Raw genomic sequence first — 22625 nt, forward strand, 5'->3', positions numbered from 1 at the left:
TATTATAGTATTGAAATTAAATATAAATAGTTTTATAATTTATTATTTTATAAGTAGTTTTATAATTAAAGAAAATAATCAAACTGAAAAAAATTTAAATTTAAAGAAATGATAAAATTGATAAAATAAATATTTTAATTTATAAAGAATTTTATTTAGAGAGTAAATTTAAAAAATAACTGTAGCTCTTTTTTCTCTCTCTCTCTCTCTCTCTCTCTATATATATATATATATATATATATATATATATATATATATATATATATATATGTCCGATCACCAATTTTTTATATATTAAAAAAAGAACTTATTATATGTAATCGTACATATCAACTCTTCTTACGTAGATTGAATCTAAGCTTTTCTTAGCCCTTCCGTAAATCTAATAGAAATCCAAGTATCTAAGAACTCTCAATCTATATCAATACATCTTCTCTTAAATTCCAATAAAAGAGACGTAAAAATATGATTACAACTTTAATAGAAAATGATATGCTTACCAAACTTAATAATTTATTGATTTACAACCATTCTTCTAGCTCCTTGAAGAATAGTTTGACAAAGTAACAACATTTAGAAACTTATATACATAACATTTAGAAATTTAGGAAGAATTCAAATTAACAAATAGAAAAATAAAATAAGAAATAAATATTTAGCTTCTATATATAAATTTTTAAATATTTATCTATTTAAATTTTATCTTAATTAGAACTTATTTCTTTGTTTTCATTTAATGATTTACTTAAAAAGTTTGAATTCTTCAAAACCTTTTGGTAAGAACATAGTGCTTGTTTACAAGAATTGCCAAATGAAAAGTAAGGTTGTATAATGACCAAGAATTTTTCATGCATTGTGCTACGTCGACTAAATTCAACAAGATCATAGTAGCTGAAGGTTTAGCATCCTTTTAGGTGAAAAGTGTGTTGGTCCGTGAGTCTAACTTTTACAACAGACAAATTATTAGCTAATAAACGTTGAAATTACTAAGAGAAGGTACACTAATAGATTATTTATATGTATTGTATTGTGTATATTTATCTTTTCATGACATTTTATTTTGTGACAAAAATTATTTATCATTTATTCTACTAAAGTTACAAACATGTAAACATCAAAACTATGAACTTTACAATTAGATCAAGCGTTGGATATGTACTAAAAAAAAATCAAGAGAGGTATATTTTTCTTAAACAAGTGTAATAAAGTTTCATACTAATCAAGATTATTATAAACTTTGGTCGAATTGATTATTTCCATCGTCAATATAACTGTATATTTTTGAAACTTAGTTTAGGTTGAAATAGATTTTTGTATCATTTTTGTTTGTCACATAAATCAACCATACAAACAAAGTGGTCAAGAGAAGAAGCAACACCATTTTTTAAACTAGTTTCTAAAAAAAATTTAATTAAGAGCTACATAAAATATATTTGAAAAAGTAGTCTCTACATATTTTTTAAATGGTTAAAAACAAAAAAAATTGTCAAAAACTATAAATAAATTTAAATGGCTAGTTTCGTTATCAACTAAAAATAAAACTAATTTAAAATATATAAATAAATACAAATTTCACTTCACAAAATTTTATAAAATTAAGTTAGACTTAAAATTTATTTTTTTATTATTTAGTTTGATTTTACTATTTTCAATTGAATCTTAGTTTTATAATATGATTGTTAAAACCTCGCAAGTCCATTCAAATTTTATAAATTTATAAAATTCGTTTCAATCTTAGCATTCTTACAATATAAATCGATGGTAACTCAAACTACAAAAAAAGAATTGATTATAAGTGTATGTTAAATAAAATTTTACAAGTCATTACATTTTTATTTAGTCTTTAAAACTCACAAAAACTTGTACGTTAAAATAATGTTTTAAAATTATAATCCAAAACAAGTCCTTAAATTTAGAGGTATTAAATAAAATATAAAAAATAAATATGCCGATAGGGATGTAATATACAGACACAAGAGTGGGTAAGATGCACCGCTACTAATTACCTAATCCATACAAATATCTAAATTCTAACCTAGCAAATAGTCCTCCACCTATGGCACTTGTAGATCGATTCTTTAATGTTTGTGTGTTTATGTACTTAATTATTGCTATAATCAATTGAAGAAACAAGATTTATGCTTGATTACGTCAAAAAAGAAGTAAACTTGTCTGAATTAATTAAAAAGATATGATATGATTTTTTTTGTATTAAATAGTTTGATAAAATAAAGAATCATTAATAAAATACACAATAACTACAGAAAATCTAATAGCTAAAGTTTCAAACTTGCAACACACTATAGTTACCCTTTAACATTAAAATCATTTCGCCGTGATATTAATTATATCCGACATTATCATTGATTGAAGATTTTTCCCTCCATATCATGGAATCTTGAATTTTGTATACAATATGGTATTAGAATGACTAAAATTTGGTTTGTTGGTAAAGAATATAGGCTTTTGCTTTCTGCACCCTATCATTTTCTTCCAGCATCCTGTCATATTATATAATTCTTGTCTTACCCTTCAGTTTGTTGTCATGGAGGAGCTCAGCTCCATTGATGGCGGGGTGAGGTCCATTGTTTGGATTACACAAAAACACACACAGACATATATTATTTTTAAATTGTAATATTTTTATTATTAAATTAATTCGAGATTCAAATTTATAAAAAAATTATTTATAAAACAAATTCTGATAACTAATAATTTTTAAAAATAATAATTATCAATTAAATCCAAGATTTAACATAATGAAAAATCCTCTATTTTCAAGTATATGGTAAACATAAACAAAAAGTTCAAAAAAATAAACAGGATCGGATCATTTTCAGTCCATATTACCTAAATATGGAGAGTGATGAACAAAAAAAAAACTAGTGCAGAAAGAAAACCTAAGGTGTAAACCTAATAGAAGAAGGGGTTCAAAAAAAAAAAGGAAAAAACTGAAATGGGTCAAGCCTAATCTAATTTCTGATTTTTATTTATCTTTTTTATCATTATTACTTTCACTCTTATTATTTTATGTATTTTTATTATTACTATTATCTTAATCTTTTTTATTTTATATATTTATTATTAATATTATTATTTATACTTATTATTATTATTCTGAAAACCTTTTAAAACAAATTTTTCCTACATACTATCATAAACCGTATGATAATGACATATTTTACCATGAATTTAGTAATGAATTAAGAGAAAATGTCAATCCTTTCTTAACTTTTTGCCTTGTAAATCGTAGTTTTCTTTTAGTTTGTTAAGTGGTTGCACTTTAAGTTTTAATGAGATATTTTGATCACTAATCCTTGCTTTCATGTGCTTAAAGTAGTTGGAAGAAGTCTATGCATCAAATGAAGACACTGGAAAGCAAAGAAAGCAAGAAAAACAACAAAAATGAAGAACCATTATTTTGCTGAAGCTAGCCCGGGCGCCCCTGGTCTATGGGGGCTTGAGCGCCAATGCATCAGGACTGTCGTGCGCTTGAGCCCCCCTCTTTTTGGGGGCTTGAGCGCCAACTTTGCTGACATGGCAGATTTGCCCTATTTAACTTAGAGGCGCGAAGAGCTTGACATCTTTTAACACCCAAACGCGTTTTCTCTCATTTGAAGCTCTTGGAGGCGAGCTAGGAGCTATGGGAACAATCCATCTTCTTCCTTGGGTCTTCTTCCTTCTTCCATTTCCACCATTGTTGTAAGCTCAAGCTCTTCATTCATGGAGAGCTAGTTTCATTGTTGTTAGGGATTGATGTAGCCACTAAACTCTTATGTAAACTATTGTGTTTTGAATGAATATATGCATCTTTCATTGATTGTTAGTGTTTAATTCATTTTCTTAATGCTTGTTGTGAAGTTGTTACCCATGACATGATTTTAGGGTTTGCTTGATATTGGAAAATGTTGGGTAAATCTGGACTTGGATTAAACACCTAAAGGAAATAATATCTAGGGATAGAACTAGGACCTTTGGTTGTCTTAAAGCTCAATTCTTAATGCGGAAATAATTATTAGGTCTTCCAAGGGATTGGAGCCTAATAAAGAAGTCTAGGCTCTCTCTACCAAGGGATTGTGTTTGAGTAATTTAGTAGATTGACATTGGCATATTAATGAAGAAGAGGTGATTTTCTATACATAAGAGTGAAGTAGGTGAAATCATACCCCCAACAATACCATTCCATATTATTTCAAATCTTCTCATTTCCAAGTGTTTAAGTATCAAAGATCACTTTTATCATTTACGTTGCATGTTTACTTTAATTGCACTAAGACCCAAATTATGAAGCATTCTTTAGTTTAAGTTAGTTGGAAATTATACGATTGTGTGGTGACACGAGTCTTTTGGGAAACGATATCCGGTCTTACCGATTTTATTACTTGAAACGATTTGGTACACTTGTCAAAGTCTCACCACCGTAACAAAAAAAACTGACTGAATAACATTATATTATTGATTAAACAATAAATTCTTTAAATAAACGTATAAAATGAACAATGATTGGGAGGAATTATTTCATTATATTATTGATTAAATAATAAACCCTTAAATAAGGGTTCAAAAAATTGAAAAGAAAAAAAACCCAAACTATTTCCTAAAAATAGAAAAATAACAACTACTATCTTAACACTAGTCCTTTAAGAAAAAAATAAAAGCTTATCTAACAAAAACTAGTAACAGGATTGCAAATTTCCTTTATTTATTGTAAATACCTTTTCTTATGTTCCATAATTTTGTAATATGTTATATTTACAAATGCTTGTACATTCAAATGAATTCTATCAACTTATATTTCACTCGCGACATAAAAAAAAATGTTGTAAGGGACAAGTAATCATGAAAAATGCTTGTCTTTTAACTATTATTGAAACTAGTTAAAACAAAACGTGGACATAAGTTGAGACAAATTATTTCATTTTATCATAGTGAGACTACATATGATAACTTTAATTTCTTTACCAAAAAAGTTTTAAATATTTTTTAATTCCTTTTTTTTTCTCTTACACCTTTTCTTTTAATGTATCTGTTTTAAAAGGTAAATATGGAAAGCTTTTTTTCTTAGTATTTTTGGAAAATTATAAATTTCTCTTCATTAAATGTCACTTAGTTTAGCATTTTATATTAAAAGTGGAATAAAATTAATATTATTATTTTTATAAAACTGGCATTAGTTTTTCTGTCATTATGCTAATATTTGGTTCATAAATAAAATTTGAGTTATTAATGAAATATAAAAGTTCATAAAATTTAAGAATTTTTCATTTGGTCTATAATTCTTTTCGTTTGACATTTAGTCCTTAAAATATTTAGACCTTGTTTGACTTTTAGTCCTTAAAATATTTAGACTTTGTATTTAATTATTGAAAATAATATTTATTTATATTTCATTCCTACAATTGTGTTTACTTGTTTCAAGGGATTTCTAAAATATTTAAAATTTTTGTTTAGTTCCTAACTTGTTTTTATCATAATAATCAATATATTTTATATCATATGATACAAATATTATACTGGTTTTTGATAAATTTTTACAGTTGATATTTTCTTCTCAATATAAACTTTTTTCTTTCTCATCTGTTTGAACTTTTATTTCTGCTTGGATCAATATCTTTTATTAACATCTTTAACACTCTGTTCGTTTGGGGTGATTTCCTGTAGTCACCAATTTGCAAGGATGGCTTTGTGGGTTAAAGGCTGTTCCATACGTATGATTTGCGATGATGGAAAAGCAGGTAACAGGACTGATTTGCGCGGATTATTCTTTTTCCGGGTCTCACAGTTTTGGAAAGATTTGCAACGATTTGGGATGAAAAGTCCTCTATGTCCCTGTAATAATTCAATAATTCCAGAAGCATTGAATATACCATGCATAATATATAAACATGTTAAAACGTATTGGGTTTCATTTGAACCGTACTCAGCAAATGCACTGTGCTTTCACGCGTGTTACTGTGCCTTCCTATGTGAGGTCTTTGGAGTGTCCGAAAGCAAGCTTTTACATGGTGGTTTAGTAGCGCACAGTGTGCTACCCAGATTCCCTGGTTGACACAACCATTCGGTGCTGCAAAGTAGAGATTCGTTTTTGAATTTCTGAAAGAATCTCTGACCATCAACAACATTAATAAGACGGTGTTTGTACAGAAGTTTGGTGTGTATTAATTGTGAGTGAGGGTTTCTTTATTTATACAAATGTTTGCGTGAGTGAGAGTTGTGTGTGTGTGCTGAAGAGATCTGAGAGTGAGCAGCTGTGGAGAACAATTGAGGTGAGCTGATGTTAATGGAACAAATATATTTGGCTGTTGCAGGTTGAAGACCTCTGCAAGCAGTGAAGACGAAAGAGAAGGGTGTTTGGAGGAGGAAGAAGGGGGTTGACGGAGACGACGGCAGTGGATGAAGAAGTAATGAAGGAGGAGGAACAAGGCATGAAGACGCAAGCGGATGAAGAAGATGGTAGAGTTGATGTATTCGGATAAAGGGTAAAGTGTATCCGGATCCAGGGTTACCAAGTTTTTCGTTTGTTGGTGTATTCGGATACGGTGTTTCACGTATCCGGATATGAGGGTGGTGTGCGACTTCCTATTGCAAGCGGATGGCAGCGCTGTGTTGCAAATCCAGTAAGCGGATCCCCATAGCTGAAATCCTGGCTCCGTCGGCAAAGGTCAAGGTGTAGGAATGGTGGCTCCGTCGGCAAAGGTGAAGGTGAAGAAGCGTGTAAGCTGTCGCCCATGGACTGATGCTGTTATGATGTTGGAGGCGTGGCTGGAGAAAGTGTACATCGGCGTTGGAAGCAGCGGTTGGCGGAAGGTACGCCGAAGAGGATGAAGGTGTGTTGTTATGACCACCCTTGGACGAAAATGGGGACATCAATCAACGAAGATGAGGGACATGTGTGGCATGGAGTTTCAGATGAAGTGGACAGAGATGGTGGAAGTGGTGGTCCGAGAATGCATGGTAACAGTAGAACATGAATAAGATAGTGAGGTTGATATAGATGGAGGTGGCAGAAGGTGGAGTACGAGAGTTGTGAGGAGGGTGAAGGGCAAAGTATAGGAATGTTTTGTGGCTTACGGGTTGGGGTGATATGGCTTCCATCAAACCGTAGATGCACGACCAATGAGATTTGGTCATAGGTTGTTTTTGGAAATAGATTTTTATGGCATGAAGATTAAACATTTGTATGTGTTTGCAGGTTCTTTTATCAAGATCTTAGAATTGGAAAGCAACGACGTACTTCACCGAGGTGAAGAGAGGGATAACTAAGCTGTGAAGGTTAGGGAGATCTATTGTTTTCATTTTTGAATGTTTTATTGTTAAAGAAAATCTTGTTATTTGGAATGTGTACGTTATTACTGAAGTTCTTGTTATAGTCTGATTAGAGGCTGAAAAATCTTGGTGGCTGTATGTTAATAATGTTGACGCATTAAGAGGTTGAGGTTCGTAAGTTGTTTTGTGTTGAATCATTGTTCGGAGTTTGTTGAAGTCGCATGTAGGGTGAATTGAAGGTACATATTTGACAAACCAATTTATTTTTTTACCTATATGATATAAGATAGTGATATATTTTTTTGAACAGGTTTGGTTTGGAATTGTCACTCAATTATATCAATATTGATAATTGAAATTGGTATCTTATTGGGAGCTTACCGTTATAGCGTTTTCAATCTTCCTTCAAATCCAGTCAACAATTCTGAAATTAAAGCTTCCTAAGTTTGTTGATTAGGTATGTTTCATATTAGCTAATTTAATTATTATGCATGACTGTGGTTGATTTATTGAATAAATATACTTAATTTTGTTTAAATGTTTTATGAATGCATGAATATTGTTAATTAGTATGTGATTATATGAAGATATGGATTTTTTTGATATTGTTTATTTGTAAGTTGTATGTATAAAGTTCATCAATTATATTATTTTGTTAAGTAAATATAGATGGAAGAAGAATTAGATTTATCATATGTGGACCGTGAAGATATAGATGATGACGTGGTTGGTGTAGGCTTCAATATTATCGCAATGATACGTCAACAATTACAAATAACCACTTCATTGGGTGCTTTAACAATGGTATGCATTGTTGGACACGCGTTGAGTATCTTGAATAAGTACTCTAGTGATTCCAGTAGTGTAATGAATTACCTACCAGACAGAGACCGTCGTAGGAAGCAATTGGTGTCATATCTTGTGCATACTAATCGGTGTCGCGACATTATTAGGATGGGTCCAGAGGCATTCATAATTCTTTGTGACAGGCTAAGATCAGCTGAGTTAGTTAAGGACACCATTCGGTCGACAGTGGAGCAATAAGTTTCTCAATTTCTTCATATAATTGGCCATAATGTTAAGAATCGAAGTGTCGCATTTTTCTTTCATCGATCTGGCTCGACGGTTAGCAGACACTTTCACAATGTCTTGGATGCGATCTTAAGTTTGGAATCTGAGTTTCTAATTCAACCCTCAGGAAATGAAGTTCATCCACATGTGTTTAACAACAATCGATTTTATCCGTACTTTAAGGTAGTAATTTCATTATATTCGAACATGTTATTACATGAAAGGATGAACTCAAATTATGAGTAATATGATGACTTCTTATTTTTATCTTTAGGATTGTTTAGGGGCCATAGACGGTACTCATGTTCGGGTAAACGTGCCAAGATGTGAAGCTCCGAGATTTCATGGAAGAAAAGATTGGCCAACTCAAAATGTGTTTGCGGCTTGTGATTTTGACATGAAATTCACATACGTTCTTGCTGGGTGGGAAGGCACTGCATCTGATTCAAGAATTTTAAAAAATGCTCTTGACCGAGATGATCCGTTGGTTATCCCCGAAGGTCAGTGTCTACATTCGGATGTTGAAGATTTAGTGTAGTAGTGACTAATTACCATTATATCCCAAAATTGTAGGAAAATACTACCTCGGTGATGCAGGATTTATGTTGAAAAGCACAGTGTTGACTCCATATAGAGGCGTAAGATATCACCTTAAAGAATTTACACGCAAAGGACCACAAAATGCACGGGAGTTGTTTAATCATCGCCATTCATCGTTGAGAAATGTTATTGAAAGAACTTTTGGTGTGGTGAAAAAAAGATTCCCTATCATTGCAAGTGGCACTGAACCACACTATGGATTGGAGACAATGACAGACATCATACTAGCTTGTTGTATCTTGCACAACTTCCTTCGTGGTGTGGATAACGATGACTCATTACTTGATGAAGTAGATAACGAGTTGAATGAAAGGGAAGACCATAATGTTTCATCATCTCAAGTCAGAGAAGACGACCATAGGATTGGTAGTAGTATCAAGGATTGTATAGCAGATCATATGTGGCGAGATTATCAAAACTCGTAGTTATTTTATGTTATTGTGTTGTATGACTATTTGATGTTATGTGTATGACAAGAACAAGCAATTAAGGATGTTTAATGTAAATTTGTTACCCTTTTGTTTATGACATAGGTAAAAAATGAACAGAGGTAAGGCAGCCGCCATTGAGTCCTCTACTCCTACTAGAGAGTTCATGAAGTGGACAGAGGACATGGACGCACGTCTTCTACACTCTATGATTGAGGAATCACGAATCGGTAATTGGGTTGACGGAAGCTGGACATCCCAAGCATATAGTAATATAGTTGATCATCTTCATAGCTCTGGGTATGTCGCAGTTACCAAAAATAATGTAAAAAATCGTCAGAAAGTCTTGAAAGATAAATGACGCGAGGTACATGACTTGTTTTCTGAATTGAGTGGATTTGCATGGAACCCGGTTAGTATGACATTTCATGCTGAGGATGAGGTTTGGATGAACCTTATTCAGGTATTTATACAAATACTAACATTTTGTGGATCGTTATTATACATCATATGAAGCAAAGACATCATATCTTTTTGTTGTTTCAGTTGAGACCAACGACGGCAAAGTGGAGAGTTAATAGTATAAAGCACTATGATTTAATGGTCGAGTTATGGGCAGCTGATCGAGCTACTGGGAGTGGTGTTCGAACTGCTCGTCAAGCACGTCGACAGCGTATTGGGCCTCGTGTCAGTGTTGATTTGAATCAAAATATTGAGTACATTCCAGAACAGCTTGATTGGACGAGGTATAGAGACCCAACTCCACCATCACCTCCTCCATTTGTGGATGAATATAGTCCAGGACAGACTCAATCTGTGCCTTCCGTCCCATCCGGTGGAACTTCATCCTCACGAGGCTAAAAAAGGAAGGCACCTATGGTCGATGTTATTGATTCTCAATTTGATAAGTTGACGACCAGCCTGGATGGTTTCACAAATGTGCTTAGCTCATCAAATGTTCATTTTGGTGTGATATCTGATGCAGCCGTGCGTCAAGTCTCAGCAATGGAAGACAGAAATCAAATACTCCGTCGCAGCTCGACGTACACATACACAGAGGGCGACATTTATGAAATGTTGAGTGGTATGAACATTGCTGATGAAAACTTACTCGAACAATGTTATGATTTCTTGTGTGCGAACCCCACATGTACAAAGAGGTTGATGGGACTTCCACCCCACAAGCGGTGGAATAAATTATGTAAAATGATCTCCGGAGGTGATTGTTAGGAAGTGTTATCTTAGTAGTTGTAGTAGTATTATATTCATTAATGTTTCTGTGATGTAATTATGACTTATTGGTTTTCCATCCGTCAATAATTTATAAGTTATGGTTATGGTTACGATGCATCGTGTATGTCCTAGTTGTTGATATTTTGAAATATAAATAATTATGCTTAACCAACTTTGTTATTGTTATCATCTGATGCTTTGTACCATAGGATTGTGAAATGGCCTCATCATCAACGAAAAGGCCAAGAAAAACTTATAAGGGAAAAAAATCCCTCAATGAGGCAGAAGATGCAGCAAATGTCACACCATCTGTAGAGGACCAATTAGATCAGCGTCGTTTCTTCACTAACAACCATCAGATGGACACCTATGCAGCTGATTTCTATACAAGGAGTATTGTTGGTCCAAAGATAATGAATTTTGAATCATTTGCCGGTTCAGGGTTATTGCTCCCAAATCATCTTCTGTTTCAAGGGGTTGTCGAATTTCTTACATTGGAAAGACCCTACTATCCTGATTTAATCAAAGTTTTTTATTCAAATCTGAAGATTTGTGGAAATGGATATTTGATCAGTGAGGTAAACAAGAGAAGAATTAGATTGAAACCTGCTGATTGGTTGAATGTAGCTAAATTGAAGTATGAGGGTCACAAATTTTCTTTTTCAAATATCCCTGACGACTTCCCATATGACCGGGAGATGGCATTAGCTACTATGGTTATACCAGAAATGCAGGGTCACCATGTTAAAACGGTTGGTTGTTTGAATATTAATGATAGACTTCTGCATTATGTTATTGTGCACATGTTGACTCCACGAGCAGCGAATTATGCTAGGTTATTGCAGGAAGATATCTTTATGATATGGGTGCTTAAAAATTCTATAGCTATCAATTGGCCTCATCACATCATGCAGCATATGCTTAAATGCAAGGCCGCTGACACACCCCTACCATACGGTGTCCTTATCACACAGATAATGTAATATTGTGGAGTTCATGTTGATGGCGATGTCAACACTCTTATTGGGACCCGACATCATTTTTCCATTAATTCTTTGAAGAGGTTGAATATTGTTAATGTCAACGGTGTTTGGCGACACGATGTCCATGATGATGACGAAGAAGACGAACCACACCATGATGACAACCCTGTGCAACCTCCTCCACCTCTTCAAAATCCTAACTTGATGACTCAAACGTGGGAAGGGGTACAAGACTTGCAACACAGAATGCAGGGTATGGAACAAATGCAGGTGCGAGTTCAACGTATTGAAGATAACTTGGCAAACCTTTCCCTGGACATGAACCGCCAATTTGCTCACCTCAATCAGAATGTTAACTTGATTCTTCACCATTTAGATGATTGAGTTAATTTTTATTACGATAATGTATTACATGACTTTGTTTTGCTTAAATTGACTTATGTGTTTAAAATATTACATTACTTATTTTTCCAATTATTATCTTTCACATCAGCTTTGGTAGTTTTTTTTATTGTGTACTTTCTCATATGGAAATTAGATGGACTCTCAAATCATTGATGAAGTGCAAAAACAAATAAATCTATCAAGAAGACTATCTGCCGTTCTTGAACGACATACACAGGCCATGGAGCGTCGAATATCCCTGGTAAATGCTACGATTAAATCATATAATCCAACTACAGAATAAATTGAAAACTTGTTACGGACTATGAACATTGAAGATCATAATATATTTAGACAGTGCTTCGATTTTTTATCTTCGCATCCATCCCATACAAGACGTCTAATAGGAATGCCAATACAATATCGTTTCAATGCATTGCAACGATTCCTTGCTGAATCAACGTCATCATGAACTATTAAAAGAAAATTTGTATTCTAACTTGTTGCAACTTTTGTTTAGGTCATGTAATTCTAAAAGTTGCTACTTAATTATTTGTTTGTTTAATGTTAATCATTCGCACTTCCGTAACAAATAAATTGATATCACTTCGTACTAAATTATATTACAAGCAAGTACTACATTTTAAAATATATTTTTTTACTACATTATAACTTTTATAATTTTTCACCATTAATTTTATAAAATATTCATAATTTTTTTCTCTTCATAAACATTTTTACAATTAAATATAACATTACAAAATAACATTTTATAATATTTTTATATCTAGGGGCATTTTGGTAATCTTTATTTTCTACCAATTAAAATAATTTCTAAAATCTATCACATCAATCAAATCCTACACTAATTCTCACACTTTACTTCCAAATCCACTCTCAATTAACCACAAATCCACTCAAAAAAACAACTAAAAAATTACCCTCAAATCCACTCAAATCTCCCTCAAATCATCTCTCCCAAATACACCCAAAAGAACACACCCTAAGTGACAAGTAATGAGACTATCTACCCAAATAGCACGAGTACTTTTAAAATTATTTTATGCGAAACAAAAAAAAAGTCATATGATACAAAATAAATAGTGTCATTTCCTATCTGAGAAAGATTAATCTTTTTTCCTTCATTATTTCCTATTTTACTACAAACATTAAAAGATAAAATAAACAATACCCATATCAAACATAAACAACTCATCACTTAATGAACATCAATGATAACATAATTACAAGGAGTAAAATGAGAAAAACCTTGTTAAAGATTAAAACTTATATAAATTTGTTAGAACCTAAAAGGAAATTAAAATTCATGTAGAGATATAATTATTGTATTTTGAGTGTCAGTTTAGTTGAAATACTAAAATATAAAAAAAAATTATGTAATAACATATAATTATTGTATTTTGAATGTTAGTTGAGATACTAAAATATATAATCTAACATGAGTTTAGAAAAAATACACGTGTTAATATGTTTAATTTCTGACCGAGTATTTCACAAACTAATCATTATGTAATAGATGCTTGAAAATATTAGGATTAAAGTAGAAATACAATTTTTATCGAAAATAAAAATCTGAATTTTCTTCGAGCGCCATGTGTAAAATCTACAAATTTATAAGAATAAAAAAGTTATTTAAGCTTTAAAAGATATAGTTTTTTTTTTTATTTTAAAATAATTTTAAAAAAAGAATTTAAAGGACGGATATACATAGCGGCTGAAAAAGGCGAGGGCACATAAAATACTTTTGATTTTGCCTTTTTGTCTATCAGTGTAGCAATAATCAACACTGCGAATGCGATGAGCAAAAACACACCTCGATTGGGAGTTCGGAGATAGTGCGACCAGGGGCTATGGCTTCTCAATCCTCGTCTCTTCCCATTTCCACAGTTCAAACCGCTGGTTTCACTCTACACTTTTTGTTTCTTTTTTTCGCGTGCAACTCGATAATATTATGCATGATCTGCGAACAATTATTTGAAGCTCACGAACACGCTCTCTACTTTGTACTTCGCATTTGGATAATCATTGGTCGATGAATTCAATTAATCTAGAACAAATAAAAATACGGTGATTTCGTTGTGTTTTATTTGTCGTTTTAGATTAAAGTATTAAGCATTATAGCTTTGTATGAAATGATTAACCTACGCAGTTAACCTGAGCTCTGGTTCGTTCTTCGAGAGGTGTGATTACTGTGTGGATAATACTGTATTTTTCATCGTGTTTATATAGTTTGCTGTGTCGCTATTGGATATTTCTGTGCTCGATGGTTATATAATTTGTTTATCGAATCTTTTGATTAAATTGATTCGTTGAATCTCTTTTTCATGGTGTAGGTGGTGAAATTGTTCAACCGGAAAATGTTGATCGGCAGAATAGTGTAGAGGAGCTTGGTAAACAAAGTTCAGACACATCTGTGTTTGTTAACTCAGAACCAATGCGCGAAGAACAAATTCAGAATGCTGTGAAATTTCTGTCGCACCCGAAAGTTAGAGGTTCTCCTGTCATCCATAGGCGGTCATTTCTGGAGAAGAAGGGCCTTACGAAGGAGGAGATTGATGAAGCCTTTAGGCGTGTGCCTGTATGCATCTTGTTTGATTTGTTGCTCAATTTTCTATTGTATATGCATGAATACAACCAGCTAATTGATTGTCACTTTACCGTATTTTCTTCTCTTAAAATTCTTATCTTCAATTTTAATCTCAGGATTCAGCTCCCACTGTGCAGACAGCTGGTGTAATTCAAGGTGCAATGTCTGATGTTGAAGTTGCCGAATTGTTCTTTTATGTTTTTTGGACTTAGTTTAAGCTGCCATTTAGTTATTCTGTTCAAATACTGCATTTCCTCTCAGTATATCAACTTGTGGCTCACTGTAATACTCACAGATGAACAATTAAAACCATCTTCAAACATTCATCAGCAAAGCCAACCACAGGCTTTGCAGACGACTGTACCAGCTTCTACTGGTGTTATTACTTCACTGGGAACTTTGTCACGCCGCCATTTTCACTGGTCTCATGCCCTTATTGCCGTTGGATTACTAGCTACTTCTGGTGCTGGTACAGTTATACTAATTAAGGTATTTGCAACTAATTTTTCTGGATGATTCTATCTTAGTTGGTATCTTAGTGGGCTCGGTTTTATATATTTATCTTTTCTTGTACTTAACTTATTTTCTTGCCCTATCCATAAGCTTTATCACTTTGCGATTTGGTTTGAGACTCACTGAACTTTGGTAGCATGTTACTTGTTTTAGAATTCTGTTCTTCCTTGGTTAAAATCCTGGTTGCGCAATGTTGTGCTAGAAGGGGAAAATGTCCAATTAAAGAGAACAGGCTCAAAACCAACTTTGGCAGAAGAAGCTGCACAGGCGGCAAAAGCAGCTGCAGTTGCAGCCGCTGATATGGCAAAAGCTAGCCAAGAATTATTGACTTCTATAATTGAAGGTGGATGAATAAAACTTCAATTTAATACTTGTAAAATATCTATAAATGTTTTAATACTACTAATTTTTGTTGACATCTTTTGTTATTTGTTGCTGCATATGGTTTTACATTTTGCAGAGAAAAGATATTTTGTACAAGTTGTGAGCCTTTTGGATAGGCAAGTGGAGGAAATGAAGTTGATGATCAATGCAGTAAAAAGATTGGAAGGTATTCCACTGCTCTGAATATTTGCTAAAGGGTTTTGTTTAGGATATGACAAGGGCAATTGTATATTTGTTCAGAAGGCTCTTGATTGTTTGTTTTATCATCTTGCAGTGGCACTTTTATGTTTATTAAGAATGCTCTTGATTGTTATTTATAACCTCTGCATTTATAGCCCCCTCTAGAATGAAACAGAGATAATTATGTATCATGGTGAGCAAGAGCTTTGATAACTCATATGCATTTTGACTTTTATGACTGAATTTCTTCCTGACTGTGCCAGCAAGCTCTCTCTTACACCTCATTTTACTTTCTTAAAATCTTGATAGGCTTCCTGAAAGCTTAGTGACTTTGCATGTCAGAAATTCTATCATATTTAGCCTTAAGATATTTCAAGGTTCTCATTTTTTACATTCTTACTAAATATCATCGGCTCCAAATTATGGATTTAAACAGCTTCTGGTGGACTCTCTGTCTCCAAGCAAGAAGATCGCCAAGTCACTCAAACAAGTTCAAAGGTCAGATTATTAAGGAATATTTTGCCTTTAATGAAATTTTGACACAGCTCTGATCCCCATATGAGTTGTTCAAAATGTTGACATTTGACAACTGAATTTTTTTGAAATAGATACAGCAGTCTGTCCTTTATGGGAAGTCAGACTACGAGTCCCAATCAGGTTGTTATAAATTAATTTAATTCCTATCAAATAAATTAATTTTTTTTTGAATTATTACCTATGGTTAGAGTGTTATATGTAGTGAGATCTTCATCCTCTCCTAAATCTCTTCAACCATCTACTGCTCCGCATCCAAAATCATATTTGGAGGTAAATTTCTGTCTTATTTATGTTTTCTCCCCCATTTACCCCTATATGCACACACTTTCTACAGTCACAAGGTGATATTTGAGTCTTTGCTAATCAATCAATAAAGATCATTGTTCTACTAATCAAAAGATGACACTTGTTGGCCATTATGTACTTTGGAGTCTAGCTGTGGATTATAATTCCTCTTCTTATGGGTAAATATATTTTTTAATTATGGAAATTTTTCCTTGGTTTATGCTTCTAAAACTTCCCAAATCAACACCAGCAAATAGATGATTGGGATTTAACTAAAAATATTAAATTGCAACTTTAGCTTATTTTTTTGTTCCTTTGACTTGAACAATGCAGGGAAACAACAAATAACAAATCATATCAATTACATTCTTAGCTCTTCTATTTTGTAACAATAAATCTTTCTAAAATAAGGAAGTAAAATATGTATGAATAAATAAGATGATTCTAAAGATAATATAAGAAGATTCTGATGATATTTTGTCCTAATAATAAGATTTTGAAGGTATTTTTATCCATATCTCTATTTACAACACTTTGTTGGTACTGATAACATTTAATTTACTTCATCCACTTTACATGTTGATTAACCAATGTTTTAGAAAAGACTCAATATTAGATCCTCTATTTTGTTTATTTTAATTGAGGTCATATGTTTCTTTGCGCGGATTATTTCCTTCCATTATTTTTCTGCAGATAATGGCCATGATCCAAAGAGGAGAGAAGCCTTCTAATATTAGAGTAAATCTTTATTCCTTTCAATTGTTAATTGTAGATACATGCCTAAAATCATATATCTTGTTGAAATCATAATGAAATATTCTGCATTTACTGTATAGTGTGGCTTTAGGTGAGAAAAATCTAATTTAGACTTATTAGAAGGTGAGTTTTTAAGCCTAACTCATTCCCACAAAACCGGCTTGTAAGGTGAGGTTTGCACCTCACTTATATATTATAATATGGTATCAGAGCCATAGTTGGAGTCTATCCTAGCGAGTTCTAAGTGGACATTCTATTCTTCTATTCCACCCGCTATTGGGCCGTTATCGGACCACCCAATTTCTACTATCACGCACGAGATGTCTATACCTCGGCGTGAAGGGGGTGTGTTGGAAGTCCCACATCGACTAGAGATAAGGCCAAATTATAATATATAAGTGAGGTGCAAACCTCACCTTACAAGCCGGTTTTGTGGGAATGAGTTAGGCTTAAAAACTCACCTTCTAATAAGACTAAACAAAATATCCTCCAATTATGTGACATGGTTGGCTAAATCTGTGTTTGAAGACACCATGGAACTTGATTTATGTTGAAAGGACTAAGTGACAAAAGAGGACACGAGGGATGATAATGCTTTCATACCATGTTAGATAACATATTTTGTATGATTGAGTTAGGTTTAAATCCACTTTTTAAGACGGTATCAAAGTCTGTGCTAGCAAAGTTTGTTGGACTTACTACTCACAAATATCTAGTCCATGCTTGAGTTATTTGGTCCTTGGTGGAACTAGAATAGGTTAACTCATCTTTTGTATTACCTATCTGACACCTATGTGTAGATCATATTTTTTTTTTCTACTAATGTAAGAATCTATGTAAATGAATGGATCAAATAAGAGTCACTCAACTCTCCTAGACATTTTTTCTTATTTGCCATTCTTAAGTATAACTTTCTCCCATGATATGGGAATTGCTAAAACCTTGGATCTACTTGTTGGTTGAACAAATTGGTAATTCATTTGCTTGCATCATCATCTCCTTCCTAGTGTTATCAAAAATTGGTTGTGGTGGCACCATGGTGGAAATCACTGGGGCTTTGCTGCTTGCCTTCACAACATGGTGGTGGCGATGCAGGTTTCTCGTGGGAGCCATTTTTTGCATCACGGTTAGTCAGTGCAGAACAGAGATGGTGGAAAAGGTGGAGAGGAAAACCCTTGTTTGCAGAGGCAGTGGTGCAAGTGAAGAAAACCCTAGTGAGTAGGAGCAGAGACGCAGGGAAGAAATCCTAGTTGTAGGACATGAGAAATTTGTTCTCTCTTTTCCTTGTCTTCTGTTGGGTAAAACACCCAAATGATAACTTTGTTAAAAATAGGGCCATAACCTGCTCAATAAAGTTGTTATATTTTAACCTAACACCCTAATACCCTACCCACGGCTCTCCTTTTTCAGTCCCATTGCCACTTGCATTGACGTCGCCACTAACATTGCCATTCATCTTTTCTGCATATGTTGTATTTCTTTTTACCGCAATGCATCTGCAATAACTCGTAATGGTTACTGCTATAGTTTCATAAAGGATTTATGCGTTCCCAATATTTTCCATTATCTGATATCAATGACACTGCTCCTTCCTTTGGTCTCTAGGTTCTTGATTCTAGTGTGCTTGGCCCACATTTTTAGTAAATAACTTTTTTCTCTTTTCTACATTTAGTTATTTACCTCGTATTACATCTATCAATGGTTCCCAAAGTCAGTCTCAAAGGATTGGCACTACTTGTCCCCTTCCTCCCTTGTGATTTTGTTCTCTGTGTACTTGATTGTCCTTTTCATCTCCTTTTTGTCCATTGTCTCACCCAATCTCATGATTGTTTATTTACTTTTTCTAAATACATTGTTACCTCGTAAGAGCAATGTTTGGAACAAATGATTGGCATCGGATGTGAGTGCCTTTTTGAGTGCACCCTTTCGCACCATATGGGTTTAAGAATTTGTGGATATTTTCCTCCAATGGTAGAACCAATTTTCAAGTTCTTAAATTAATGTTATCAGTCCCGCCATGTTTCCCCTTTCCCTTTTCTCTTCATCTTTTGTGATCAGCATCCACTCTTACCTTTCTCTTTTCTTTCTTCCTTCTCTCCTATTGCTGCATTAAGAGGGCCACAAAACATCATCACGCCACTCCAAATCCCTTGTCGATATTAACCTCTTCATCATGCCAAACATCTACAACTAACAACTAATTCTAAGATCCAAATCCCCGTCTGCGCTCGTGACATGCAGGCCATGTTCTTCTCAACATTCTTCTCAGATGTAGGATTTTAATTTGTTTGGGTTGAGATTGTGTCTTCCCTTTTCTTGATCTTAAATTCATAACAGAGATTTTTTTTGTTTGCTATTTTTGCTCATTTTTTATCCAATAAAAGTATTATTTATGTTAAGAACAAGTTATTTTGAAAGGTTCTTTAACATATAAGAATTCTCAAAACACAACCATATCATAACAACGTTTTCTTACTTTTAAGAATAGTTTAAGAACCTAGTATGGGAGATGGTCTTATGTTTTTGTCCCAACATAGCACGCCTTGCTACACAGTCTCTCTGAATACCATTTTGCCACTAACCTGTATTTCAATTTGATAATTGAAATGATTTCTTGCATGGCAATCTCGAGAAAGATGTTTTCATGGAACAAATACATGGATTTGTTGTTCAGCGGGATTCCTCTACCGTGTTCATATGTCCTTGTATATACTTAAACAATCTTCCCGAGTCTAGTTTCACAAATATCACAATATTGTGATACATTTTGGTATGATTCATAGTAAAGTTGACTATGCTGTCCTCTATCATTAATCACCTCAAGGAAGCATCTACCTCAATGTCAAGATGGCACTCTCCATCGAAAATAATTCCTCACGTCAATCTAGACATACGATCTTGGTAAGCTTTAGTTATCATGGTAGCTCAATCCAAGGATCTCAGATGAAATATACACACAATATTTTGAAGAAATTGTCCTATTGAATGCCAAACCTGTGGATACTCTTATGGAGGGCAATGGGAAACTGCTATCCAATTAGGTGAATCCCTTGTCAGATTCAAGAAGATATAGAAGGTCAATTGAAAAACTAAATTACCTCATTGAAGCAGAATAATGCGCCCTGCTTTAGCAACTGTGAACTTATCTTGCTAAAGCAACTCCTTAGAGAGATCCACTTTGAAGAGTCGATGCATATGATGTTGATTTGCAATAATCAAGTGCTTTGCATATTGCATCTAATTTAGTAGTTTGTCATGAGAGGACATAACACATTGAGGTAGATGTCATTTTATTAAGCATAGGATATCACGACTAGCTTTATTGACTAATATTTTCACCAAATTAGATTGAAATATTTTGCATTTATAGGCCAGTAATATATATGATTTGAAGGAAAAAAAAAATCCTCGGATTATGGTATTCATGTATTCAAGCCTATATCAACTAGTATCCTTTGTGTATTCAAACAGTAGCTTTTAGAGTACTATGCATCTCATTTGTGTTATATTGATATAAACTAATAAAATATTGATGGAAATAAAATTTGTTAGTAAAATGTGAGACAAGGAAGGTGGTGCTACTACCATGAAGTAAAAGATTGTAACACGCAAATAAATTTACTCTTATTCATTTGGTTTTCGAATTTTGCGTGGCCCCATTGTTACTTCTATGACACGGTGATTTAATGCAGGAAATTGATGATTCAGCCCCCAACCCTTATCAGCAACCATCAAACCCTCGCTTAGCCCCTAAAGCGAAGGTATATTTATATTTCTAGATCTTTCATTACATTTCCTAACAGTTTTTATTTTAAATTTAGACTAGTTTCGCTAGTCTATAATTTATAAATTAATTTTTGTTCACATTTCAAGTGTTTCTATGCATTAATTCAATTGCAAAATTATTATTTCTAGATTGTCGATTCTGATTACTGACCATTTATGTGATAACACCAATGACTCATTGGACCATCAAGGAAAAGATAGTTGATGTAGGCATAAATTTTATTCGTAGTTGTTTTGCAAATATCATAAGCATGCAGAATTGCAGAATCAGGTAACTGATTTATATGGCAATTTAACAATTATTATTATTTTCTATTATTTGCTTCCCATGGCTTCTAGCCTTGGGAGGTTAGTCAGGTGCAAAACACCTCATCCCAAGTCGTCCAGTATCAAGCAAATGGCAAGGTCCAAGATAGTGGTGGTGACAACTCAGTACCCTGGTGGCAAACGAAGGACATCAGAATCAAAGAGATTGATAACGAAGTTGAATATAATGTAGCATCTGCTGCATCCAGTCAGCAGCCAGTCCAACGATTGTGGGTTCCTCCTCAACCTCCCCCTATAGCAATGCGGGAGGCTGCCGAAGCAATCAGGCGCCCAAAATCAGTCGTCCAAAAGGAAGCAATTCAGGATGATCAGTCAGCACCAAATTCTTCAGAGTTCTCTAATGGATCCAATTCCGAAGATGCTATAGAAGGCAACGGCATCGACTCACTTATCAGCTCTGGTGAGATCCAAAATCATGAATTCAATTACGAAGAAAAATAAATGTAGATCTTTGTATTAGGTCATCTTGATTCATCATAACAATACATGAAATTGGATCCAGAGGTCTCTAAGTTGTGGAATAGCTTGATATGGTTCAGCTTTTATTTCTACTATGCTCCCTTTTAGATGAGGGTCGAGTCCTCTACGTACACCAAAACATTAAGTGTCAAAATGTTAATAGTCAGTGGTTACCGTGTTTTTTCCCGCCTAAACAACGGTCTCACTATAGATGCAACACCACATAAGTACTTTGGTTATTCCCTTTTTTTTTTCTTTGAACAAAACATTACCTTTTAATAATCAGTTAGTATTTTTTTAAATTTTTAGTCTGTATCTGAAATCAGTATATTTCAATCCTATGTTAGAAATTAGCTGGCTTAGATGAAAAGACTTGGTAGTTGTTCTCTTACGCGAACAGATTGAAGGATAATCAATGAGGAGGAACGATGTAAAGCTTAAATTCAATAAAAAAATTATTCATATTGGTCAATTAAAATAGTTATTCTTAATTAAGTCAACAAATTTGCGTACGTTGTACTTTTTTTTATTTAATAACTTTGTGTTATTCAATTCTTACAAAACGGATGGTTAATGAATTGGAGTTGTAAAATGTGTGGAGTTTTATCATTTTGCATTGAGAGCGAGAATGGTACCCTCATGAATAGATAATAACCAAGTGAAGAAATTAAAGAATTTTAGCTAGCTTAGGCCTTCCGTCAGCGATGACACCTTAGTAAAGGAAATCTCGTAAACAATTAAGCAAATAAATCAATTCTTATGCAATGACTAAAATGTATCGTATAGTATAAAATGTAATAATTTTATATAGGAGCCATAGCATAG

At 33.4% G+C, this 22625-nt stretch overlaps 2 protein-coding genes across 3 annotated transcripts; both read left to right on the forward strand.

Annotated features, from left to right (window-relative positions):
- The first annotated feature begins 8734 nt into the window (after positions 1-8734).
- On the forward strand, positions 8735-9362 carry LOC128196196 (uncharacterized). The gene is made up of 2 exons (XM_052876429.1): positions 8735-8837; positions 8911-9362. The coding sequence occupies exons 1-2, from the start codon at positions 8735-8737 to the stop codon at positions 9360-9362; spliced, it is 555 nt and encodes a 184-aa protein (XP_052732389.1).
- Positions 9363-13714: 4352 nt separating this feature from the next.
- LOC108331890 (peroxisomal membrane protein PEX14) lies at positions 13715-21997 on the forward strand. Of its 2 annotated transcripts, none has more exons than XM_017566889.2 (12): positions 13715-13885; positions 14320-14564; positions 14690-14729; positions 14869-15062; positions 15240-15429; positions 15547-15636; positions 16087-16148; positions 16259-16307; positions 16390-16457; positions 17166-17210; positions 20921-20989; positions 21354-21997. In XM_017566889.2, exons 1-12 carry the CDS (start codon positions 13837-13839, stop codon positions 21780-21782), a joined length of 1530 nt encoding a protein of 509 aa, XP_017422378.1. In that variant the 5' UTR covers positions 13715-13836; the 3' UTR covers positions 21783-21997. The 2 variants fall into 2 exon arrangements, with proteins under 2 accessions (XP_017422378.1, XP_017422380.1); XM_017566891.2 differs by having other exon boundaries at positions 16265-16307.
- The last annotated feature ends 628 nt before the right edge of the window (positions 21998-22625 follow it).

Source organism: Vigna angularis, chromosome 4 (assembly GCF_016808095.1).
Source record: "Vigna angularis cultivar LongXiaoDou No.4 chromosome 4, ASM1680809v1, whole genome shotgun sequence".
Taxonomy (NCBI): Eukaryota; Viridiplantae; Streptophyta; class Magnoliopsida; order Fabales; family Fabaceae; genus Vigna; species Vigna angularis.